The 27,413-nt window shown below is 44.1% G+C and overlaps 1 protein-coding gene across 1 annotated transcript in view; it reads right to left on the bottom strand.

Annotated features, from left to right (window-relative positions):
• Positions 1-26,948, bottom strand: part of LOC126416064 (uncharacterized) — a 51,224-nt gene extending 24,276 nt beyond the window's left edge. Inside the window, exon 1 of the mRNA XM_050083544.1 lies at positions 26,872-26,948. Within this exon, the coding sequence (XP_049939501.1) occupies positions 26,872-26,910 (39 nt within the window). The 5' untranslated portion in view covers positions 26,911-26,948. The remainder of the gene's footprint in view (positions 1-26,871) is intronic.
• Positions 26,949-27,413: the final 465 nt, after the last annotated feature.

The following is a 27,413-nucleotide window of genomic DNA, read 5'->3' as shown; positions in this document are numbered from 1 at the left end:
CGTGCAAATTGCAGCCTTCGTCACCGACGAACAGCAGTCAGCATGGGTCCGTGAACCAGGCGCTTACTACAGAGGCCCATACGCGCAGCTAGTTCGCTGAACGCTCTTTGAGGAGACACTGTTGGTAGCCCCTTGGTTCATCTGGACGGTCAGCTGCTCAACAGTTACACGTCTATTCGCCCGTACACATCTCCGCAGCCGACGTTCACCGCTGTCAACACAGTTGCTTCAGCGCGTTTTTGGATAGCGCCATTTTGCCACGACGTCACGTGTACTGTTTACAAACTTAACCGTTTCGAAAATGATTCCATCCTTGACCGGAACGTTAATTATCACACCCTTTTCGACGTCAGATAAATGGCTCCGTTTCCGCATTATGACAACGACTGCACTATTTCCTGTGTCCCCCCGGACACGCTTTACATACCCTCCACCCTAGTGCTGCCACCTGCCATCTGTGAATGGTTATTGCACGTTGATCGCGAACAAAGCGGTGGTTACATTAACGTGACTAGACCGTGCATTTCAATACAAACATCAGATTTACCATCACTGTGTTTGCTTTTATCAAATGGTTCAAATGGCTCTGAGCACTATGCGACTTAACATCTGTGGTCATCAGTCGCCTAGAACTTAGAACTAATTAAACCTTACTAACCTAAGGACATCACACACATCCATGCCCATGGCAGGATTCTAACCTGCAACCGTAGCAGTCGCTCGGCTCCAGACTGTAGCGCCTAGAACCGTACGGCCACTCCGGCTGGCTTGCTTTTATCTTCTCAAGATAGACGTGTGGTCGTATCCTGCTGGTATACACAGTAAGTTTCAGATCGATGCATGTGATGGGACTCCAAATGTCGACATTCTGTTTATGAAGCAGTGTGTCCAGGAAGGAGGGCAACACACAAATGACTGGATTGTACTTTCGACTGGTGATGTAATAACCGTTTTAAGAAACAGAGATATACCTCTTTTGTTTTCGCTTCTTGACAACGGTAACGAAATAATCATCAGAGCTAGTCTTTTTGATATGAGACGTAATTTCCCTCTGCAGGTCCTTCAGTGCCAGCTATAATTTAAGGTGCGGTGATCAAATAAAAAGGCTTGATCCTCATTTGCTCATAATGTTCGGGAGCAGTTTTTTTCCCATTGAACACCGTAGGAACTATAAAAGTACAGATTTTTCTATTAATTGCAAATCCGTGATGGCCTTCTGGAACAGCCTTTAGAATTTCATCAGTTTGCACAGGAATTTTGGTTAACAGAGTTGGCAGGAACCCCAAAATATAACTCCTATATTACTAAAATGAGTAACACATACAGAAGCTAATGCGACTGACGTCTGAATGACGTCTCTAATTGTCAGGACTGCAACTCCAAGTACGATATATCACGGACACATTGTTTCCTTGAGAAGTCGTAAGAGAGGAAAATAAAGAGATTCAGTTTTCATTTGGTGTCCTTACAGAAGCGATGACGCAGACAAACTGCTTGTTGTTTGGGGAACTTCTCCAATTTCCCTCCACTATCACAGTTGTTTTTGATATCACCCGTGATCCGTGACCGCAATGTTTTTGACTCTCTAGTTCAAGGATACGGAGATAAAACGCAGAGTAGAAAAATCCAGTTAATACTGGATATCCGTTTAACACGTACTCTCTGATATCGTGTCCACAAGCGCAAATTATTCTAGTCGACTGTAAAGTCTCGATGATTTATTGAAATGCTTCTGGTACCATGTGTTTCTTGTAAAATTGGCTGGAAAAAAAGAAGAAAGAACTGCTTCATACTTAATTTCGCGGTCAAGAACAAAAAGAAAGTGACAACAGGACGGATATAATTTTTCTTTGGTTAGAATTTATTCGTTTGTAGCACAGATTCCTCTTTTTCAGGATTTCACAAATGCTAATTTTATTGACTTTGTGGCTGGATATCCTTTGTGACGCCAAGTCGTCAAAGTAACCATATGTAGGCAATTCGTGTGCGCCATACCTCTGACGATGATTGTGGGACATAGTATGGTCACAGTTTCCGGTACTGTAGACGAGCTCTTACGATGGAATGAGCACTGCCTATTGAGGTACGTATCTGCCGAGCAGTATCCACGATGTCTCTCTGAGCTTGGTGCGTTTCAGTTCCTCCATTGCCTGGACATTGTCGTTTGTGATCGACGATGGATTTCCTTCTAGATTAGCATCACCGGCGTCTTGGCCACGTTGTTGGCACCAATTCTCTGCTGCTGGACGCGACTTTGCATTTGGTCATTATATCACCAGAATTTCACAGCGAGTCTGTATGAAATTTAGACGCTTTTTTCCCAAAAGAATCGTGCTGTCTCGAGTACTTTAACTTTGGAGTACATTCAGTTATCGCGCTATTTCTCTCACACTCTGTCATGTACCTGTTATCCCTGTTGCAACTGAACTGCCTCTGCAGGAAAACAGGAACATATAATTTCGTCCGACAATGCGCCACTCACGTTGCATAATTATCTCCACCTACACATCGAAATCGACTTTCCGGAATTGTGGCTTGTGTGTATTGAACCGGGGACCTAGAAACGACGGAGAGGCTTCGTCTTTTCACAACCCCACAACAGGCCACAGCAGTCCACCCACCCCACCGCTGCCCCATACCGAACCCAGGGTTATTGTGCTGTTCGGCCCCCAGTCGACCGTCTCATACCAGACGAGTGTAGCTCCAAATGTTTGTGTGGAAGTGTAGTTATGGGGTACGTGTATGTGGAGACAGTGTTTGCGCAGCAATCGCCGACTTAGTGTAACTGAGGTGGAGTAAGAGGAACCAGCCCGCATTCGCCGAGACAGATGGAAAACCGCCTTAAAATCCATCCACACGCTGGCCGGCACACCGGACCTCGGCACTGATCCGCCGGGCGGATTCGTGCCGTGCCGCTCGGGAAGAAGCGCGTTAGACCGCGCGGCTAGCCGGGCGGACAAAATTACACTTAGACGCGACTAATGCGCGAAAGACTATCGCAGTTATCACAGATTTGAGTGAGAGAGCATAACTCTTTAGCCGTTTAAGTTACGAAAACCAAAAGCAAACCCTGCACCGGTTTAATTCGATCTTTTTGAACTCCGTCCGTGTCTGCGCACTCTGATAAAAGAGTTACATGCCCAGAAACTGAACAAACGAGTTATCTTAACAAGGAAGAATCAACATGGAAAAAGCCACATGGTCTCGTTATGAAGAGCGCCATATGTCCTCATTCCATGACATACTGATATTCTAACGATAAGACACTGCACACCAGTGCATCGAGGCCAACTATTACTCAAGGTCATTTCTTCCATCATCTGGACACGAATCTCTTACCGCCAGATCGATCGCCACCATTCTAGCGAGCACCAGGGACCTTGGCGGCGGAGGCAGTCCAGAAATGCGTCTACAACGTACACCACCTGATCAATACTATACGGACACCTAGTTGTGGACATTAATATCGGAAGTTTCCACACTTCGCCTTTATGACAACTTGAACTCTACTGGGATCACTTTCAATGTGGTGTCTAAATATCCGTGGAAGAATGGCAGCCCGTTCTTTCTCAAGAGCCAAAACAAGAGAAGGTTGTATGCTGCGGGTCTGGAGCGAAGTCGAGTCTGGAGCGAAGTCGACGTTGAAATTCATTCCAAAAGTGTTCCATTGGGTTCAGATTGGGACTATGCGCAGCCCAATTTATTTCAGGAATCTTATTGTCGACAAACCATTGCCTCACAGATGCCGCTTGATGAAAGAGTCCACTATCATACTGATACAATCATCGTCTCCGAAATATTCCTCTACTGTACGCAGTACACGATACTGTAAAATGTGTTCATATCCTTCCGCATTTAGCGTTTTCGTAAGCGCAATATGGGGAATATACCCTGAACACGAACCCCCCCCCCCCCCCCCCCCCAATTATGCGCCACATCACCTTTGACACTACACATGAGGACATGTGAAGTTTTTCAGGCATTCACGAAACCCATACCGTTTCTTCGGATTTACCTAGGGTATAGCCTGATTCATCACTCCAAATCACTGGTTTCAACTCATCTATCGGCCAGTGGCGTGGCTTACGAGCTTCTTCTTAGCTCGTTACGCACAGTCATGGTGGCAGCTGGTCCGCTGGTGGCGGTTTGGAACTCACGAACTCATGAATTTCCACTGAATTCATGCGATTTCTTACAACCATCCTCAGCAACGCCTCATGGTCTCCATCCATCAGTTCATGAGGTCTGGCATCCAGTGACTTAACCGCTGTTGAAGTCACTGAGTTGTCCTGATAGACCCATTCTGCGGTTAGTTTCTCTACTGCAACACAATACTTCCCGCCTCATTTTAAACTCTCGGGTCCGCCTCTTGTGACATGTAGTTGTCAAAACACACATTACATAGGAATGTCTTATTTCTCATCCGATAGTGCAAACAGCCCACAGCACTCGTAATTTTGTGAAAGTTATGTGTTCAACGATCCTTTCAGAAAGTAACTGGCATTGCTGGAAATTCGCATTGTACTTTAAAGTAAACCAAAAAATGTGTTTAATGTTATTTATTTGCCCGTGGCAATATGCTGATAAGACTCTAGAATGTTATGAACTTTTGAGGGTCATTACGTTCAACGATCATTCGACATCCGCTGCCTGACTTTCCTGTGAATCACAGTTTCCAGTAGTAAGTATCTTTTTCAGTCTCGCAAGTCTACACACCTTCGGATGAGTCGCTGTTGATCTCTCTTATGTCTTGGTCAGTCTACCTGGCTGCATACCCCGCCCACTTACCCTTCATCTGCAGTACAATCGTAACTACGTCTTCAGCTCCTTTCTATTTCCAGATACATTTTATTTTCCAGTTTTTACTACTAATTTTCATCACCCATCTCTCCGTTTGATAAACAATGAATTAATATCTTTCTCCTGCGTTACATGTGTTTCGCGATGCTGAATGACACAAAAAAGACGAATATAAGGACGAGAATTATGCAGTTTGTAACCAACAGTGACTGGAAGATGAGTGCTGATTTGCCTCTATAGTCGTCACACGTAAAGTATTGACCGGCACGTCTGAAGCGTCCTCTATTAAAGGTGGCCAGTGTAACTTGTGGCTTAAAGCCGAAGGACTTCTCGCCGTGTCTGATGAAACAAACCGCGCGGCTACTTTCCCCTGACACTCAAACATCCCGAGCAAACGAGACAATTTGCTTACTAAATAAAAACAAGGAGGTGCAAACACAAAGCGATTGTATTCGGTGCGCCTGCCTGTTCGTAAGCTTATCGCCCGGGGCTAAGGTCAACATTTGGGGACAAAGGGCGGACGGCGATGACGCACCTGTTGTCGGGGTTTCCATCGGTCTCCGGTCGCACTGTGCTGAATGTTAAGGAACGAGAATGTTGCGCCATACTGTAGTGATGGCGACCCATACCGCGAGAGTTTAGTTCTGGGAAAAAGCATTCATACCTCCACTGTTGACTATCGTGACACTGTCATGAGACAGCCAGGAGATGGAACAGTCTCCCAGGCGGGCTAAAGACCTATGGCACAGCATCGGAATGTACGGACGAGCCCAAACGTTATAACCATCTGGTTAACATCGTTGGTTAACCTTAGGAACGCAGTAAAGCTGCGTGGGTTCGCCTGTCCTTGGAACGTTTCTTGAGGTATGTGGCACCTGATGTCTACGCAAAGGTTATGCAATTTCTACAACTACATCTACGTCCGCATATATACTCCACAAGCCTCCGTGCGGTGCGTGGCGGAGTGTACCTTACAACACTATTAGTCATTTTTTTCCTGTTCCGCTCGCAAACAGGGCGAGGGAAAAACGACTGCCTATAAGCAACCGTATGAGCCCTAATTTCTTGTATCTTATCTTCTCAGTCCTTACGCGCAATATACTCGTATGTTGCAGGTAACAGAATCGCTTTGCAGTCAGTTTCAAATGCCGGTTCTCTAAATTTTCTGAATAGCGTTTCTCGAAAAGAACGTCGCCTTCTCTCCAGGGATTCCCATTTTAGTTTCCGAAGCATCTCCGTAATACTTGCCTCTTTTTCGAACCTACCGGTAACAAACCTATCAGCCCACCTCTGAACTATTCTGACGTCTTATTTTAATCCGTTTTGATACACATCCCACAAATCCCAGCAGTACTCCAGAATAGGCTGCTCTAGCTTCCTGTATACGGTCTGCTTTACAAGTGAACCACACTTTCCCAAAATTCGCCTTCCCTACCACAATCGTCAAATACTCGTTCCATTTCACATCGCTTCGCAACGTTACGCCCTGATATTTAAATGATGTGACTGTGTCAAGCAGAACACTACTAATGCTGTATCTGAACATTACAGGCTTGTTTTTCCTGTTCATCCGTAACAACTTACATTGTACTACATTTAGAACTAGGTGACATACACCACACCGAGTAGAAATTTTGTGTAAGTCATCTAGTATCCTCCTACAGTCACTGAACTTCGACACCTTCCCGTACACCACGGTATTATCATCAAACAATTACAGATTGCTGCCCACCCTGTCCGCCAGACCATTTATGTATATAGAAAATAATAGCGATGCTGTCTCACTTCCCCGGGGCACTCCTGACTATACTTTTGTCTGTGATGAGCACTCGACGTCGATGACAACATACTGGGTACTGCTACGTAAGAAGTCTTGGAGCCACTCACATACCTGGGAGATAGAGAAGATCCAAAGAAGAGCGGCACGTTTCGTCACAGGGTTATTTGGTAACCGTGATAGCGTTACGGAGATGTTTAACAAACTCAAGTGGCAGACTCTGCAAGAGAGGCGCTCTGCATCGCGGTGTAGCTTGCTGTCCCGGTTTCGAGAGGGTGCGTTTCTGGATGAGGTATCGAATATATTGCTTCCCCCTACTTATACCTCCCGAGGAGATCACGAACGTAAAATTAGAGAGATTCGAGCTCGCATGGAGGCTTTCCGGCAGTCGTTCTTCCCGCGAACCATACGCGACTGGAACAGAAAAGGGAGGTAATGACAGTGGCACGTAAAGTGCCGTCCGTCACACACCGTTGGGTGGCTTGCGGAGTTTAAATGTAGATGTAGAACCCTCGTATGGAAAGTCATCAAGCATTAAGCGATGCGTTCATGGGCCCTTCGATTACTACCACAGGTCTCATGGAAGACCAGGCAAGGCAGGCCGCTGTGACAGAGCGGTTCTAGGCGCTTCAGTCTGGAACCGCGCTGCTGTTACGGTCGCAGGTTCGAATCCTGCCTCGGGCATGGATGTGTGTAGTGTCCTTAGGTTAGTTAGGTTTAAGTAGTTCTAAGTCTGATGACCACAGATATTTAGTCTCATAGTACTTGGAGCCATTTGAACCATTTGAAGACCAGGTAAATACACCCCATAGAATAATACTGCGCCACTGGAATCTAATGTGGTGTAATGTATGTTTTGAGCAGCTGTTTGCCTGGGTGGTGGTGTATCCGGACATGACCATAGACCTGGTGTACCAGTGCAGGAGATTCATGATATCAGGTGACATGTATGCATTGATGGACTGTCCAATACCGATGATCCTGTGTCCTCTGCAATTCCAACTGACGATTCGTTCGGTTAAGGAGTCACCTGCTGAGGAGTTCTGTGTTCAAAAATACACTATCTGATCAAAAGAAACCGATCACCTATCAGTGGATATTAACGTTGGCTGATCCTACCCTTCGTCTTTATAATGGATCGAACTCTGCTTGGGACACTTTCATTATGTTGTCTGGGTGTCTATGGAGGAATTGAATGGAAGCTCATTCTTGTTAAAGAGCTGAAACCAGAGAGGGTAGTGATTCTCTACGCTGGTGTCTGGAGTGAAGTCGACGTTATAACTCTTCACAGTGGTGTTCCATTGGGTTCATGTTGAGGCTCTGGACAGGCCAGTCCATTTCAGGAATGTTATTGTGCACAAACCATTGTCTCACAGATGCTGCTTTATGACAAGGTATATTGTCATGCTGATGCACATAATCATTGTTTCTCAACTGTTCTTCTACAGTACACAGTACTCAGTGTTGTAAAATGTGTACACATCGTTCCAATTTTAGAGTTTTCTAAGCGCAACACCCTAACGACGAAAACCCCCCACATACAGTAACCCCACTACTTGACTTTGGGGCTACACATGATGGCAGATAACTTTCTTCAGGCATTCGATCCATCGGATTGCCACAGGATACAGTGTGATGCACCACTCAAAACCAGCCTTTTCCGCAACCACTGTCTAGTGTAGTCGCTATTTACCCCACTTCAAGCGTCAATCAGCACTGATTACAAAAATGAGTATGTAGCTCACGACACACAATCATTGAGCTAGCTGGACTGCTGTTGCACTTTACGGCTCACGAGGAATTCTTTCCGCTGATAACATGTGATTTTTTAAAACCACCCCCTGCAAGTGTTGACGTCTCTTGTCCGTCAAGACTTGAAGTCTGTTTTATCTTGATTTAGTTACGGCTGTTCCATCGCCTTAGCACTTCACAATCACAGCATCAACAGTCTGTCTGGTCAGCTTTAGCAGAGTTGAAACGTACCTGGTGGATACGTTATTAGGGTGACATCGAGTGATAAGTCCATGTTAGAGGTCACTGAGCTCTGCTAACCAACCTGATTTGCTTTTAGCACTTCTCTACTGACACTACAACCAGCACAGTACTCCCCGTCTTTTTTTATGTAGGCTCGTCCGCTTATCGTAACATCTAGAGAGCAATTCATTATGTAAGGGTATCTGGATACTTTTGATCAGATCCAGTTGCCATACAAACATTATTTAAAGGTTTTCAGTGACACTAGCACCATTTGGACGCCGAAGTGAATCAATGGTTACAGGTGAAAGTTTGTGCCAGACTGGTACTCGAAACTGGATTTCCCACTTAACGCGAGCAGTCGCCTTACCTGCTTCGGACATCCGAGTCCATTACCCATCTGGCCCAAATTCCTGGCCTGTTACTAACGTAGCGCTTCCTATCCATGTACCCCTCACTCGCCATTTCGGATTCTGGCAAGAGATTGGGCTTGGTGTGCATCCGCAGTGAAAGAATAATTCTAAGCGCAGACCTGTGGAAGTTTAGTGTTCAACGTCGAGTCGAATGTGAGCTCATTAGAAGCGGCGAACAAAATCGAAGTGTAAAAGTATGGGGAATGAAGTCGGCCGTATTCTTTTTATAAAAACCGTCCCTGCATTTACGTTAAGGGATTTAGGAAGTCGTGGAAAACATAAATTTGGATGAACGGTCCTTCCGGATGCGATTCCAGTGCCTTGCCACGGAATGGCATCGGTCAGCATTTTCTAAACGGAGTTCCTTGAGGTAACGGGCGTGTTTGATGGACAGATTGCCAATAGAAATCAACGTTTCCGTCATACTTTCTAATGAGGCAAACCTATCTGAGACCATTCGCACTTGATGGTCGATCAGTCCAACCTGATAGCCGGCCTCGGTGGCCGAGCGGTTCTAGGCGCTTCAGTCTGGAACCGAGCTGCTGCTACGGTCGTAGGTTCGAATCCTGCCTCGGGCATGGATGTGTGTGATGTCCTTAGGTTAGTTTGGTTTAAGTCTAGGGGACTGATGGCCTCAGATGTCAAGTCCCATATTGCTTAGATCCATTTGTTGAGTCCAACCTGTGTAAGTAGGCTGTTTAGGTTTTTTTATTGGTAACGCCACCTCTGTATGAAAATCACTGGCTGTGCTGTGTGCAGTCTGTGGCTAGTTTGCATTGTTGTCTGCCATTGTAGTGTTGGGCAGCGGCAGCTGGATGTGAACAGCGCGTAGCGTTGCGCAGTTGGAGGTGAGCCGCCAGCAGTGGTGGATGTGGAGAGAGAGATGGCGGAGTTTTGAAATTTGTCATGAACTGCTATATTTATATATGATGATATCAAGGTAAATACATTGTTTGTTCTCTATTAATATCTTTCATTTGCTAACTATCCCTATGAGTAGTTAGTGCCTTCCATAGTTTGAATCTTTTATTTAGCTGGCAGTAGTGGCGCTCGCTGTATTGCAGTAGCTTGAGCAGCGAAGATTTTTGTGAGGTAAGTGATTTGTGAAAGGTATAGTTTAATGTTAGTCAGGGCCATTCTTTTGTAGGGAATTTTGAAAGTCAGATTGCGTTGCGCTAACAAAATATTGTGTGTCAGTTTAAGCACAGTCTTGTATAATTGTTCAAAGGGGATGTTTCATATGGCAACAGATGGCTGCTGGCCATTTCTACAAGGACTACAGTGGGTCTACACCTTTGCTGACTCACCAGTACCATTATTTCTACAAGGCCTGCAGTGGGTCTGCACCTCTGGTGGCCCACCAATACCGTAATCTCTACCAGGACTACAGTGGGTCTGTTCTGTGATGACCTACCTACCAATATTCTTCAAAACGTCGAATGACTCTGCTGTGGGTTTGCTATGTTGTGGCCCATTACCTGTCTGCATGTCAAGAGTCAGCACTGTCTTTCCGTTGGAAGGACAACACTACTTCTTCAAGACTGCATGGAAATCCACTACTTCTATGTGCATTTTCTTTTACTGCTCAGACTTTGAGAAAAACTCTGCATTTTTACTGTGATGAACAATGTGGACTGTCTTTATGGACTGTGAGAAATTTTTAGCTTTTGACCAACATTTTATCAATAAGTGTGTGCATTTGATTTCTTTGTTATTGTAATTATGAAAAATTTTTTTCAAATCTGTATTGGCCACTGCCCAATCCCATTTGTAAAAATTTTTGTGGGGAGCATGGGGGCTATGTAAGTAGGCTGTTTAGGTTTTTTTATTGGTAACGCCACCTCTGTATGAAAATCACTGGCTGTGCTGTGTGCAGTCTGTGGCTAGTTTGCATTGTTGTCTGCCATTGTAGTGTTGGGCAGCGGCAGCTGGATGTGAACAGCGCGTAGCGTTGCGCAGTTGGAGGTGAGCCGCCAGCAGTGGTGGATGTGGAGAGAGAGATGGCGGAGTTTTGAAATTTGTCATGAACTGCTATATTTATATATGATGATGTCAAGGTAAATACATTGTTTGTTCTCTATTAATATCTTTCATTTGCTAACTATCCCTATGAGTAGTTAGTGCCTTCCATAGTTTGAATCTTTTATTTAGCTGGCAGTAGTGGCGCTCGCTGTATTGCAGTAGCTTGAGCAGCGAAGATTTTTGTGAGGTAAGTGATTTGTGAAAGGTATAGTTTAATGTTAGTCAGGGCCATTCTTTTGTAGGGAATTTTGAAAGTCAGATTGCGTTGCGCTAACAAAATATTGTGTGTCAGTTTAAGCACAGTCTTGTATAATTGTTCAAAGGGGATGTTTCATATGGCAACAGATGGCTGCTGGCCATTTCTACAAGGACTACAGTGGGTCTACACCTTTGCTGACTCACCAGTACCATTATTTCTACAAGGCCTGCAGTGGGTCTGCACCTCTGGTGGCCCACCAATACCGTAATCTCTACCAGGACTACAGTGGGTCTGTTCTGTGATGACCTACCTACCAATATTCTTTAAAACGTCGAATGACTCTGCTGTGGGTTTGCTATGTTGTGGCCCATTACCTGTCTGCATGTCAAGAGTCAGCACTGTCTTTCCGTTGGAAGGACAACACTACTTCTTCAAGACTGCATGGAAATCCACTACTTCTATGTGCATTTTCTTTTACTGCTCAGACTTTGAGAAAAACTCTGCATTTTTACTGTGATGAACAATGTGGACTGTCTTTATGGACTGTGAGAAATTTTTAGCTTTTGACCAACATTTTATCAATAAGTGTGTGCATTTGATTTCTTTGTTATTGTAATTATGAAAAATTTTTTTCAAATCTGTATTGGCCACTGCCCAATCCCATTTGTAAAAATTTTTGTGGGGAGCATGGGGGCTATGTAAGTAGGCTGTTTAGGTTTTTTTATTGGTAACGCCACCTCTGTATGAAAATCACTGGCTGTGCTGTGTGCAGTCTGTGGCTAGTTTGCATTTTTGTCTGCCATTGTAGTGTTGGGCAGCGGCAGCTGGATGTGAACAGCGCGTAGCGTTGCGCAGTTGGAGGTGAGCCGCCAGCAGTGGTGGATGTGGAGAGAGAGATGGCGGAGTTTTGAAATTTGTCATGAACTGCTATATTTATATATGATGATATCAAGGTAAATACATTGTTTGTTCTCTATTAATATCTTTCATTTGCTAACTATCCCTATGAGTAGTTAGTGCCTTCCATAGTTTGAATCTTTTATTTAGCTGGCAGTAGTGGCGCTCGCTGTATTGCAGTAGCTTGAGCAGCGAAGATTTTTGTGAGGTAAGTGATTTGTGAAAGGTATAGTTTAATGTTAGTCAGGGCCATTCTTTTGTATGGAATTTTGAAAGTCAGATTGCGTTGCGCTAACAAAATATTGTGTGTCAGTTTAAGCACAGTCTTGTATAATTGTTCAAAGGGGATGTTTCACCTGATAAAATGATGTTTTAGTGTAGGCTGTATACGCGAAGTGCGTCATATATTTCCTAGTTGAACCGTTGAACCAAGCAAGATGGCGCCGCCTTTTAAAATACTCGTATTCGTCTCTAGCTGATATGTCCTGTCCTTAAGTGTGTCCCACGATTAATGTTAAAACACTCTAACAAGTTATGAAAAATTATTTCTAATCAGAAATGACCACGTTCTCATATCCGCTACATGCAACATATTTTGTTCTTATATGTCTGTGAGGAAAGCATTTTGAAAGTTTGGTGGAATGCTTTTGTTTCGTCTTTCATAATAAGAAGGGGGAAAATCGCATTTGTACAACTTTCAAACTATGTATGACATATGACTCAAGAGAACATCGCTATTGCAGAAAGTGCAGTGGTATTATAAAAACTGGGATATCATGTGTCGTTATACATGCAGCAGTTTCTGTTCCATGCATGTGATCTTGTACATGTGCAGCACTAAAGCAGTACTCAATAATCGTTGCGATGTTTTGGTGTGGGGCTATCTACCGGCCACTGCATTAAACCAATCTGCAGTTCATAAGCATTTCGGAACGCAATGGAAGAATTAGATCTAAATCCTTGAGGCTGACTTGCTCTAAAATCGATAGGCTATCTCGGAACAAGAATGACGGCGATAGCTCTAGGAAACGTCCTATCTCGTCAGCTGTTTGGCAGAGTATCACTTATCTAGCGAGCAAACAATGCCCCAACCCAGATTTTTCCGGAGGACTTATCGACTGTGTAGTTAGCTCGCGCGTCTTTGTGGGCAAGCGAGTCGCGGCGCTACTAAGACATCGCCTTTAATGAGGAAATTTCAATAAGGGTTATGAGGCTATGTTCCAGATGTCGCTGGATATGAGCGGAAATAAAATCAGTACACTTTTCCTTGTTCAGCAGCGGGTATTTTGAGATATTGCTTATGGATAAAGTTCATAGTTCTCTGATGAATTTTTAATATGGGTTCACCTTGCATATCCCTGTTTAACATGTTACTGACGGTCTGCTCTAAGCCTTTGCAACGAGTCTCATACTCAGAGAATGCATTTGAGGGAGAAGGTGCAGGAATACTTCATTGGCGTTTCGAACAGGTTCCTAGTGGATGTGGTTTGTCGTTGCCTTCCTTCCTCCTGTTATGAAGTGTCGTGAGTGTATCTGTGTCGTGTGTATGACAGTAATGAGTGCGTGCGCAGTGTAGTGGTGGGTCTATGCTATTATGGATCAAGGAAATGGGGAGGGTGAGACCTGTTGTTGGCACATAGGCTACTCCTCTCGAATAGCACCAAGGAGGTCGCCGAGGTCAACGTCTCTGTCGATCGGATTCCACATGCTCTCGCTTCATAAGACACTGCGGAGGGGGTTGGAGTTTAATCCAGGACAATACCACAAAGACTGGTTATCAGGAACTCTATGCCATCATCTTCCGTTCTATTCTATCCCCCCCCCCCCCCCCCACGCACACACACACTGCCGGTCAAATACTAACACTGAAAATTTTCCACCATCAGTGTACGAAGAGGCTTAGCTCCAAGTCGAGAATCACTGCACAAGCTTGCTACAGGGCTATTACAAATGATTGAAGCGATTTCATAAATTCACTGTAGCTCCATTCATTGACATATGGTCACGACACACTACAGATACGTAGAAAAACTCATAAAGTTTTGTTCGGCTGAAGCCGCACTTCAGGTTTCTGCCGCCAGAGTGCTCGAGAGCGCAGTGAGACAAAATGGCGACAGGAGCCGAGAAAGCGTATGTCGTCCTTGAAATGCACTCACATCAGCCAGTCGTAACAGTGCAACGACACTTCAGGACGAAGATCAAGAAAGATCCACCAACTGCCAACTCCATTCGGCGATGGTATGCGCAGTTTAAAGCTTCTGCATGCCTCTGTAAGGGGAAATCAATGGGTCGGCCTGCAGTGAGCGAAGAAACGGTTGAACGCATGGGGGCAAGTTTCACGCGTAGCCCGCGGAAGTCGACGAATAAAGCAAGCAGGGAGCTAAACGTACCACAGCCGACGGGTTGGAAAATCTTACGGAAAAGGCTAAAGCAGAAGCCTTACCGTTTACAATTGCTACAAGCCCTGACACCCGATGACAAAGTCAAACGTTTTGAATTTTCGGCGCGGTGGAGATCATGATCAGCAATTCATGTCATGGCCTCCACGCTCTCCCGACTTAACCCCATGCGATTTCTTTCTGTGGGGTTCTGTGAAAGATTCAGTGTTTGAACCTCCTCTACCAAGAAGCGTGCCAGAACTGCGAGCTCGCATCAACGATGCTTTCGAACTCATTGATGGGGACATGCTGCGCCGAGTGTGGGAGGAACTTGATTATCGGCTTGATGTCTGCCGAATCACTAAAGGGGCACATATCGAACATTTGTGAATGCCTAAAAAAACTTTTTGAGTTTTTGTATGTGTGTGCAAAGCATTGTGAAAATATCTCAAATAATACAGTTATTGTAGAGCTGTAAAATCGCTTCAATCATTTGTAATAACCCTGTATAGTGGCCTCAAGCCTTTGTAAAGTGCAGAGCGAGATGTTGCAGTGCTTAAGACTCTGGACTCGCATTTGGGAGGAGCGGGGTTCAAATCTCTGTTTCTTTGAAAATGTACTGCTCGACTTCTTGTCCCATCCTTGTGCTATACAAATTTGTGTCAAATGACCAATAACTCCTTTGTCAAAGAGACATTAAAACATAAGGTTCCTTATATGTAAAGGTTTTTTTTAAAGTACCGCTACCAGTCACAAACTTTGTCAACTGTTGCATTACTTATTTATTTAGCGACATGTTTCGAGGGTTAAACCTCATCTTCAGGCTAAATGACATTACAAAAACAACTTTACAATAAGGTCATACTGATATTACATAGTCTTTTCGTCAATGCTGTAGTCATCCTGTGGAAGAAGAGAAAACCGAGTAAGAGGCGATGTCACTTTGGAAGCTGGACTGATGTTTGCATGAAAATGTTGTGTAACAATCACTCACTTTGTTCTTCTGGTGTGGCAGTCTCGCTGTGATGTGTTGCGGTGTATCCACTTCCGTGGCTCTCTTGGTCGCTGTTCACAAATTGTCACTAATATAGCAGTAACTTGGAAACACGATCACAAACAGTTCTGTAGTGCAGTGGACAGGTCGACATACAGCTGGTTTCGATTTCACTATCGATTTGTCGAGAAGAGAAATTTGTTAACATCGAGTATAGATTTAACTGTCAGGAAGTCATTTCTGAAAGTATTTGTATGGAGTGTAGCCATGTATGGAAGTGAAACATGGACGATAAATAGTTTGGACAAGAAGAGAATAGAAGCTTTTGAAATGTGGTGCTACAGAAGAATGCTGAAGATTAGATGGGTAGATCACATAACTAATGAGGAGGTATTGAATAGAATTGGGGAGAAGAGGAGTTTGTGGCACAACTTGACTAGAAGAAGGGATCGGTTGGTAGGACATGTGTTGAGGCATCAAGGGATCACCAATTTAGTATTGGAGGGCAGTGTGGAGAGTAAAAATCGTAGAGGGAGACCAAGAGATGAATACACTAAGCAAATTCAGAAGGCTGTAGGTTGCAGTAGGTACTGGGGGATGAAGAAGCTTGCACAGGATAGAGTAGCATGGAGAGCTGCATCAAACCAGTCTCAGGACTGAAGACCACAACAACATCGATTTGTCGATCTGTGTGGTGCCAGACGTTTACATGTCGTCTGCACGTCTTGTTACTGTATTACAGATGTAGGTTGACGAAATACATTACAAACTGAACACCTGTTACAATATTATTGACACATCATGATATAAACTATTTATTTTACATATTTCTAAGCTATTGCTGGGGCTAGAGTCAAACGACTGTCATGTTATGTATCTTTTATTCTGGGAGTATTGTAGTGAAATTGGAAAAGAAATGTGAATTTTTGAAGTCTGTCATTTCATTCAGGATCTCGTTATTCCCCATGTAGCCATGGATGAATATTTCCTTTTCTTCCAAGATGTCCATTTTCCAGCTCTTTTCTAAATTATGTAGTACTTTGAGATCGTTGTCTATTGTAACACTGTGTCCTGTTTCATTTATATGTTTCACTATAGCTGATTATGCGGTTTGACAAGTCTGAAACAGTCAACGTGTCCCAAAGTGACATCGCCTCTTACTAAATTTTCTCTTCCACAGGATGACCACAGCATTTACGAAAAGACTGTGTAATATCAGTCTGACCTTATTGTAAAGTAGGTTTTGTAATGCCATTTAGCCTGAAGATGAGGTTTAACCCTCGAAACATGTCGCTAAATAAATAAGTAATACAATAGTTGACAAAGTTTGTGACTGGTAGCGGTAATTTAAAAAAACCTTTACATATTTCTTGAGACAGTCACGGTCGAAAAATAGTCAAAATGGCTTCAAATTCAAAATAAGGTTCCATAGTACACTTTTATTAAGTGATGCGGTAAACGTAATGGAGAAGTAGTACTCAAATCACCGTCTAGCCCTCTCGATACGGCTTTCCTGTGATTTTTGGAAAATTATTTCAAGTGGTTGCACAGATAGCTTCGTAACAGGGCAGGGTCTGTTCCTGCTCACGTCCTTGACATACTGAGGCAGCGCTCCGTCTCTTAATGACCTCGGCATTGACGGATAATTAAACTGTATCTGTCCTCGACATGTTTAGTGCTCACAACCCACTGTCGTTTCAGTGGAGCAATGTAACCCAGCATGAATATATAGCCTTACGACTCCTTGAGACCTGCACCTTATAACTGCACCACCTCATACATTGACAGAAAAAAAAAATCGCAGCACGAAGAAGGAGTTGTGCGACATAAACGAAAGTTAGTAGGCTTGTTCCTACATCTGAAAGGTGAGTTGACATTAATCAAGAATACCTTTAAGGTGACAAAGCCGCAATTACCAGCACCTCACCGAGTTTGGCTCAAATGACTCCGAGCACTATGGGACTTAACTGCTGAGGACATCAGTCCCATAGAACTTAGAACTACTGAAACCTAACTAACCTAAGGACATCACACACATCCATGCCCGAGGCAGGTTTCGAACCTGCGATCGCAGTGGTCGCGCGGTTCCAGACTGTAGCGTCTAGAACCGCTCGGCCACCCCGGCCGGCTCATCGAGTTTGAGCGAAGTCGTGTGACAAGGCTACGAGAAGCTGGATGTGCTTTCTGCGGTACTGCAGAAAGTCTTGGCAGGAATGTAGCCACTGTACATTATTGTTGTCAGCATTAGTCTCGAGAATGTGCAGTCACAAGAAGCTCGGGCTCTGGGCGGCCACGGGGCACTACCGAAAGAGAAGACCAGCGTGTTTGGGGTACACCTCTGACGCACAATACTGCATCTGCAGGAGCTATCTGAGCAGCAACTGGGACGACAGTTACACAACAAACTGTTACAAATCGGTCACTTGAAGGACATCTCCACCGAGCGAGGTGGCGCAGTGGTTAGCACACTGGACTCGCATTCGGGAGGACGACGGTCCAATCCCGCGTCCGGCCATCCTGATTTAGGTTTTCTATGATTTCCCTAAAATCGCTCCAGGCGAATGCGGGGATGGTTCCTTTGAAAGGGCACGGCCGGCTTCCTTCCCTAATCCGATGAGACCGATGACCTCTCTGTTTGTTCTCTTCCTCCAAACAACCCAACCCCAACCCCAAGGACATCTCCGAGCCAGACGACCTGTAGCGCGTATTCCACATACATCAAACCACCACCATTTGGTGCCAAGCGAGAGATCATTGGAGAACAGGACGGAAGTCTGTTACGTTTTCTGATGAAAGGTGGTTCTGCCTTCGTGCATAGTGATGGTGTGTTGGTTACAAGGATTCCAGCTGATGGCCTGCAACTAATCTGTTTGCATACTAGATTCACTGGGCCTACACCTGGAGCTATGGTCTGGAGTGCGATTTCGTATGACAGTAGAAGCACTCTCGTGGATATCCCACGCACCCTGACTGGAAATTTGTTCATCAATCTGGTGATTCGATTTGCTTTTCTGCCATTCACGAATAGCATTCCAGCTACAGTCGCAGGTTCGAATCCTGCCTCGGACATGGATGTGTGTGATGTCCTTAGTTTAGTTAGGTTTAAGTAGTTCTAAGTCTAGGGGACTGATGACCTCAGATGTTGAGTTCCATAGTGCTTAGAGCCATTTGAACCATTTGAATAGCATTCCAGGTATGTTTTCCCAGGATAACGCTTGCCAACATACTGATGTTTTAACTCAACATGCTCCACGGAGAGTCGACATGTTGCCTTGGTATGCTCGATCACTAGAGCTGTCTCCAATCGAGTACATATAGACCATCATCGGACGATAACTTCAGCGTCATCCAAAAACAGTATCAACCGACCCCGTATTGACCGACGAAGTGCTACAGCCATAGACCCCATTGCACGAATTGACAGCCATTACCTTGTACAACACAATGCAAGCACCTTTAAATCTTTCAACATTCTGGCGGTTACATCGGTTATTAATGTACGAGCAGTTCACACTTGCAATGGCTTTTCTCGAGCTTACGTTGACCTATGATCTTGCCATGTTAAATATTTATATTTATTTCCTAGACAAATGTATTACCGAAATTTCATTACTCTACATTAATGTAATTTAATAATGTGTTTATAATTTTTTCATAATGTAATTTTTCATGTTGCGATTTTTCTTCCATCAGTGTAGCTGTTAGCTATTTAAGCAAAAATCCTATAACGTGACGACATGATTAAGCCCTACTGATGGAAACTCTTGGGAAATACTGAGATCAAACAACATTTAGGTCAATATTCGATATATAGCTGACGGAATATATATTTTTAATATAAGAACGTTTGAGAAGTTGCTATATTCACATCAAATATTACCAATTTTTCTGATCCTGTTAAACAGCACATAGCACAGCTTTCTTTTCCTCTTTTTGGGGTGGATTTGGTTTTTATTCAATAACAAATTCATAGTTCCTACGACAACTTGTCACTAGAATTGTAATGGATGTGATATTGACAGATAGAAGGTACACTGCCTGATAATAACTGTGAAGCATACAGAAGACATGCTTGGGTCGGATGTCCATGTAACTTCGTACACATACACACCATCGGCGGATATGTAAATGGTTAGAGTTCAATTCTCTGAGAGACTGAGAACGGCCACCGGCGCATTAGTGGTGTTCGTGTTTCGTGCTGTTACCCGATCTGGTAGGACATACGCTGAGGTGGCAAAGGTCAGGAAATTCCTCCTAATAGCGTGTCTGACCTCCTTTTTCTCGGCGTAGTACAGTAACTCGACGTGGCATGGACTCAACAAGTCTCCTGCGGAAATATTGAGTCATGCTACCTAAGCAGCCGTCCGTAATTGTGAGCGTGTTGTCGGTGCAAGACAGTGTGCATGAGCTGACGTCGCCTTTATTCCAACAAATGTTCCATGGGATTCATGTTAGGCGATCTGGGTGGCCAGATCATTGGCTCGAAATGGCCAAAGTGTTCTTCAGACCAATTGCAAAGAGTTGTGGGCCGATAACATGGCTCATTCAAAATGGTTCAAATGGCTCTGATCACTATGGGACTTAACTTCTGAGGTCATCAGTCCCCTAGAACTTAGAACTATTTAGACCTAACTAACATCACAAACATCCATGCCCGAGGCAGGATTCGAACCTACGACCGTCATGGCGCATTGTCATCCATAAAAATTCTACCGTTGTTGGGAACATGAAGTCCATGAAAGACTGCAAATGGCTTCTAAGTAACCGCACATAACCGAAAACCCAGTCCTTTCCATGTAAACATAGCCCACATCTTTATAGAGCCACCACCAGCTCGCACAGTGCCTTATTGACAACCTGGACCCATGGCTTTGTGTGCTGTGCCCCATACTCGAACTCTGAGCTCTTGTCAACTAACATCATGAACTCATCTGGCCAGGCCATGGTTTTCCAGTCGTCTATTGTCCAACCGATATTGTCACAAGCCCAGAAGAGGCGCTGCAGGCGATGTCGTGCTTTTAACAAAGGCGCTAGCGTCGGTCGTCTGCTGCCATAGCCCATTAACGCCAAATTTCGCCGCACTGCCCTAACGGATACGTTCGTCGTGTGCCCCACGTTGATTTCTGCGGCTGTTTAAATCAATGTTACGTGTCTATTAGGACTGACAACTGTGCGCAATTGTTGATGCTCTCGGTCGTTAAGTGAAGGTCGTCGACCACTGCGTTGTCTGTGGTGAGAGGTAATGCCTAAAATTTGGTTTCCTAGGCACAATCTTGACATTGTGGATTTCAGAATATTGAATTCCCTAACGAGATCCGAAATGGAATGTTCCTTACGTGTAGCTTCAACCACTATTCCGCGTTCAAAGTCTATTAATTCTCGTCGTGCGGCGATAATCTCTCCGTACACCTACTCAGATGAATCACCTTAGTACAAATGCCACCTCAACTAATCAATCCACTGCTCTCTCATACTCTTCGGCATTGGCCCGTTACTGAACCTACATTTATCGCGAAATCTCTCGCCCAGGGAAGAGCCCCAGGCTCTAGCAGGTGATGCTATTGTATGAGAAAGGTAAAAGAACGGGCTCGTATAATTACATACCAATATCCTTAATATCGGTTTGCAGCAGAATTCTTGTACACATTTTGAGTTCGAATGTAATAAATTACCTTGAGACAGAAGAGCTTCTGTCACAAACCAGCACTGGGTATTGCTCCAGTTTTGGAATTCCCACCAGGTCGGATTAATGGAGCACATCAAAGCAGTTCAGAGGCGTCTTGCCGTACGAGGTGCATTCAAGTTCTAAGGCCTCCGATTTTTTTTCTCCGGACTGGAAAGAGATAGAAACATGCACATTGTTTTAAAATGAGGCCGCGTTCATTGTCAATACGTCCCAGAGATGGCAGCACCGTACGGCAGATGGAATTTTACCGCCAGTGGCGAAAATGAGAACTGTTTTAAATACATAAAATGGCAACGTTTTCCTTACTTGAACAGCGTACAATCATTCGTTTTCTGAATTTGCGTGGTGTGAAACCAATTGAAATTCATCGACAGTTGAAGGAGACATGTGGTGATGGAGTTATGGATGTGTCGAAAGTGCGTTCGTGGGTGCGACAGTTTAATGAAGGCAGAACATCGTGTGACAACAAACCGAAACAACCTCGGGCTCGCACAAGCCGGTCTGACGACATGATCGAGAAAGTGGAGAGAATTGTTTTGGGAGATCACCGAATGGCTGTTGAACAGATCGCCTCCAGAGTTGGCATTTCTGTGGGTTCTGTGCACACAATCCCGCATGACGACCTGAAAATGCGAAAAGTGTCATCCAGGTGGGTGCCACGAATGCTGACGGACGACCACATGGCTGCCCGTGTGGCATGTTGCCAAGCAATGTTGACGCGCAACGACAGCATGAATGGGACTTTCTTTTCGTCGGTTGTGACAATGGATGAGACGTGGATGCCATTTTTCAATCCAGAAACAAAGCGCCAGTCAGCTCAATGGAAGCACACAGATTCACCGCCACCAAAAAAATTTCGGGTAACCGCCAGTGCTGAAAAAATGATGGTGTCCATGTTCTGGGACAGCAAGGGCGTAATCCTTACCCATTGCGTTCCAAAGGGCACTACGGTAACAGGTGCATCCAACGAAAATGTTGTGAAGTACAAATTCCTTCCTGCACTGCAACAAAAACGTCCGGGAAGTGCTGCGTGTGTGCTGTTTCACCAAGACAACGCACCCTCACATGGAGCTAACGTTACACAACAGTTTCTTCGTGATAACAACTTTGAAGTGATTCCTCATGTTCCCTACTCACCTGACTTGGCTCCTAGTGACTTTTGGCTTTTTCCAACAATGAAAGACACTCTCCGTGGCCGCACACTCACCAGCTGTGCTGCTATTGCCTCAGCGATTTTCCAGTGGTCAAAGCAGACTCCTAAAGAAGCCTTCGTCGCTGCCATGGAATCATGGCGTCAGCTTTGTGAAAAATGTGTACGTCTGCAGGGCGATTACGTCGAGAAGTAACGCCAGTTTCATCGATTTCGGGTGAGTAGTTAATTAGAAAAAAAATCGGAGGCCTTAGAACTTGAATGCAGGTCGTATTTGTTACCGGTAGCGTCGATCAGGACGCAAGTGTTACGAAAGTGCTTCGTGAACACAAATGGGAATTCCTGAAGAGTAGAGGACGCTTCGCGCGGCACTATTGCGGAAATTTAGAGAATAGACATTTGAGGCCGCCTGCACATCGATTCTAATGCTGCCATCGTATATATCGCATTAGGAGCACGAAGATAAAATGAGAGAAATTAGGGCTCACAGGAGGCTTCTAGACATTCGTCATACACCGTACGGTGGTTTGTGGAGTATTATGTAGATGGACGCGGAGACGTCACGTATTCGTGTGAGACAGCGTTATTAGCACGTGACAGAGTTTGAGAGGGGCCTCATTGAGGGTCTCGATTTGGCCAGGTGGATATGTGTAGCATTCGGATGTGACAGTGGTCCGATATTGAGTTGCATGAGAACACGTGATGGGGGGCACACTCTTCGTCAAGGTTCTGGTCGACCACGTCTGACCAATACAAGGAAGGATTGCCATATTGTGCACCAACACATCGCAACCCTTTCACATCCGCACCTGCTGCGCGAGAACAAGTAACGGACTCCCAGCTACATGCTGTGTCATCCCGCACTATTGGTCCGAGACGAGAAGCAGCAACCGAACTAGGGAATTAACGTCCCATACATTGGCTGTTGTTAACACCAGAACACAAACTGGTGTGTTTGGAGTAGTGCCATGACCATGAAGTGTGGACTACTAATGAATTGTGTTCAGCGATAAACCGCAGTTCTGGACTAGTCCGGATGACCATGGTCGGTGAGAAACCTGCCAAGAGGTCCTGTTCTTCAGATGTTTTGAAGAAACACAGCGGTGTTACTCCTGGGGTAGGCAGCCACTCGGTATGACTTCAGGTCACGGCTGGCATTGGTCGAGGGAACTCTGTATGTACAACGGTGTGTCATGGACGCGCTGCGCCCTCATATGTGACTCTTCAAGCTACAGTATCGTGGTGGCATTTTTCAACAGGATAATGCTCGTCCACACACGCCATGCGTCTCTGTGAACTATCTGCGTGATGTTGAGGTACTCCCATTACCAGCCAGATCCCCAGATCTCGGAGTCCAGCTGGGACGCCAACTCTGTCCCAGCGCCGTTATCCAGGATGTCAAGGACCAGTTACAACAGCTGTGAGGCTCCGGAGATGGCCTTACGACACCCCACCCAACCCAATCAGTGCGTGCATCCAGGCCGGAGAGGGTGCAACGCCATTCTGCTATAAGTCGAATAGCCGCGATGATGATTCTATATTGGCAATTTTTTATTGGCAGAAATGAGACAACATTGTGAGATGTTGAGCAAGATGGTGTAATCCAAATAGAAACATCGCTCGATTCAAATGTATTATTTATTAGCGAAATGATTGCTATATTATGAGATAAGTTCTTTTACTAAAATAATAAATGAGAGCATGAAGAGAGCATGCGAAAAATTGGCGTTCCTCATGATTGTCTTCAGTAGTTGCGCTAAGTAATGCAGAAAACCTGTAATTACGTATAAGTTACTTGGGAAGAGAACTGCCTATGAACTGTAGTCATTGAGTGTCATGTTGTTTACCATTAGAGGTTCTGATTTATGATTTTTTTTCATCCATGAACTTAAGGAGTAGCAATCGAGCAATTTAAGGCTGGTTTTAAGTCCAATAATAAAGAGAATTGCTAGTTATGCTTTATGTATATCTTCTATAGTTTTTTAACATCCATGAGTTACGCGTACATAAGCAAAAGTAAGGAAGTTTGAAGTATCGACGCTAGGACATATCAGACTTCAACAATATTATAATATTTTTATTTATTTATTTTTCTAATTTTTTTTTAGAAGTGCATAGAAAGCGTGGCTCGTTTTACGTAATTAACAGGTAGTAACATTTATGAGGGCTGAGTAAGTGGTTGACGATAGAGAATAGATACAGGAACGTAGTTTATCTGGAAACATGAGCATTATCAGGATAGAGTTGTCCTCCGGCTGATGCGCTAAATTTATAAGTTGTACAATACTATAACTCTTGATTATGAAATTCATAATTCATAAGCAAACATTACTTTGCTTTCTTATAAAAAAGTCCTTTCTTCAGTATTGTATACACTCTGTCATTTGAAGTTTGTACGCAAGAAGAATGAATCTGATGGATATTATCATGTACAAGGATTAATGACATATCATCGAAGCAACAAGACAATTGAGTGATGTAATGAAAATTTGTGGAACATAAGATTATTTTACATGACTAAGGGTCTTTTGTGCCTTGCTTTCAGTTATCGGATGGAGCATGAGAAAAATGACTGCCAGATGCTTGCGTTTTCTACATCTTCCTTCGTCAACGACATTTACAAAACTGCAGGATGCTGATACTAGGTCGTAAAATATCGTTTTTATATTTTGGAGGTTTAGACATCTCCAGTCCCGAAACGCTTCCATATTCGGTTGATCAATATCGTCACGACACTCTCGTATGAGTAGTCTCTTGACGGAGACCCTCCTTTGTACACATTTGAAATCTTAGTCCCTCGTAGATAGCCAGTACCGTACAAATAGACAGGAGCTTCACAACCTCTATTTCAGAAGCTAAATTTAATTTATATTTCCATTGCGTAACACGTTTTCAGCGGTGACCAACTACAGAAAAGTTCAGAACCCAATATTTTTCTACCTGTAGATCTAGTTTCCACTCCCTATAGCAAATTGATATTTTGAAATGGAGAAAAATGACAGCAGAGTTTCGAAGCAACATTTTCCGAAAGGTTATCCTGTCATCTACAAGAAAAATGATGTTCAAGTAATGTTTTGTACCAAATCGTCGACATATCAATTCAATAGCAGTGACGCTATCCTTGAGAAATACCAAAAATTACTTCTGTGACCACTGATGATTATCCTGTGAGATTAAAATAACAAATTTCGCGCATAAGAAAATCTTAACGTAGCAATGAACTCAGGTAAATATTGTGTATGAATATATTAATTTCAATTGCTGATGTTGCATGCAGGTTCATACAGACTTCGTTTGCGTTCCCATATTGCCGGGGGAAGAAAGATTTTAGCGTATTATTCTTTGGGAATTGTACATAGAGAATGTGGAGGCGTAGTTTCATGAAATAAAACACTGATGCAGCACGTACTTGGCAAGAACTTCGCAACAGTGTAACAGAAGAAAATTTACTTAGAACCCAAAATCTAGCTAGTGTGCTGTATAGGCTTTTAAAACACACACACACACACACACACACACACACACACACACACACATATATATATATACCTCGAGGGACATAAGCTCAAATTCTGCTCCAGCGAAGTGGTTTTTAGGCCTTCGACTAGCCTGACCGACACCAAAAGAGACATCTGCAATGTGTCCTCAAAGACCACTTTGTCGAGGATGCGTTCAAGTCTAAACTTCCTGGTTTCTTACATGTGAATTTCTCAGAATGTTTCGATTAATGTTAAGCATATCGGTAACTCTCCCGTGGCGACAAAATTAGCTCATCATAAATCTTTTCCTTTCAGTTACTAATTTTTTAGCTCGTTCCAAATTCATAACGATGCTAGACAGATATTCGGACTTGTCAACTGACTTGCTGTAGATTCTTGCTGCAACATTTTAACATTATATATATATATATATAATGTTAAAATGTTGCAGCAAGAATCTACAGCAAGTCAGTTGACAAGTCCGAATATCTGTCTAGCATCGTTATGAATTTGGAACGAGCTAAAAAATTAGTAACTGAAAGGAAAAGATTTATGATGAGCTAATTTTGTCGCCACGGGATAGTTACCGATATGCTTAACATTAATCGAAACATTCTGAGAAATTCACATGTAAGAAACCAGGAAGTTTAGACTTGAACGCATCCTCGACAAAGTGGTCTTTGAGGACACATTGCAGATGTCTCTTTTGGTGTCGGTCAGGCTACTCGAAGGCCTAAAAGCCACTTCGCTGGAGCAGAATTTGAGCTTATGTCCCTCGAGGTACGAACTCAGAGAAAATTTTAAGACTGCTGTAACCTTATCTGCCAAAAATATTTTAAAAGCATACGCTTCTCCAAACAAGTTCCCCAAAGATCACGAGAAAAGAGTAACGAAATAAAGATGTATACCGCAGGGTATACACAGTTAATTATTCCGCAAATCTTTCCTGACTAGATCACAAAGAGGCGAAGTTGATATCGATAGCATATGGAGTTGACTGTAAACGGGAATTACAGGACAAAAATATGAGCAGCGGGTTATCAGGCACAAAAGCGAACAGCAGGAAATAGGCTTCAGAACAAGGTGTCTGGTAGGCGCTCACCTCGTCCTTCTTGCCGGAACTTGCTTTAGTGTGGACCATCGTGCCTCGAGTAACTCGTCTTCGTCGGCGGCAGCCAGTGCACTGTCCGGGCGAGAGGTCTGGCCGCGCATGACATACGCTCGGACCGACGCCACTGCGCATGCGCCTACTCGCGGGAGCTCGATAGCGGCTCTAGCAGGAACCATTCACAAGAATCGGGTGGTTGAGAAACACAAAGACATCGAAAAGTGCGCGTCCGAGAAAATGAATTTCTCGTTCCTCGACCCTTGCAATTGCCTTATTTTCTATTTTGAGACTGATTACAGCCATTACTGATTTTTTAGTTTTCTGAAGTCATATCGACTTGAAAGACATCGAGTGTAGAATATTTTGACGAAACAACGCACGCGTATGAGTCTCGAGCCACAAGTAAAATGTGTGTTAGAACTCGTTTACCCATTCCAGGACACTTCCTGACAACTGCAACTGAGAGTAATGGGTGCGTCTACAATTTCATAACCAGGCAGCTCTTACGACGTAATTTCTACCTTCGATTACATTTA

Source organism: Schistocerca serialis, chromosome 1, assembly GCF_023864345.2.
Source record: "Schistocerca serialis cubense isolate TAMUIC-IGC-003099 chromosome 1, iqSchSeri2.2, whole genome shotgun sequence".
Taxonomy (NCBI): Eukaryota; Metazoa; Arthropoda; class Insecta; order Orthoptera; family Acrididae; genus Schistocerca; species Schistocerca serialis.
Note: the sequence above shows the minus strand (reverse complement) of the source record. Positions and strands in the feature narration are given on the sequence as shown.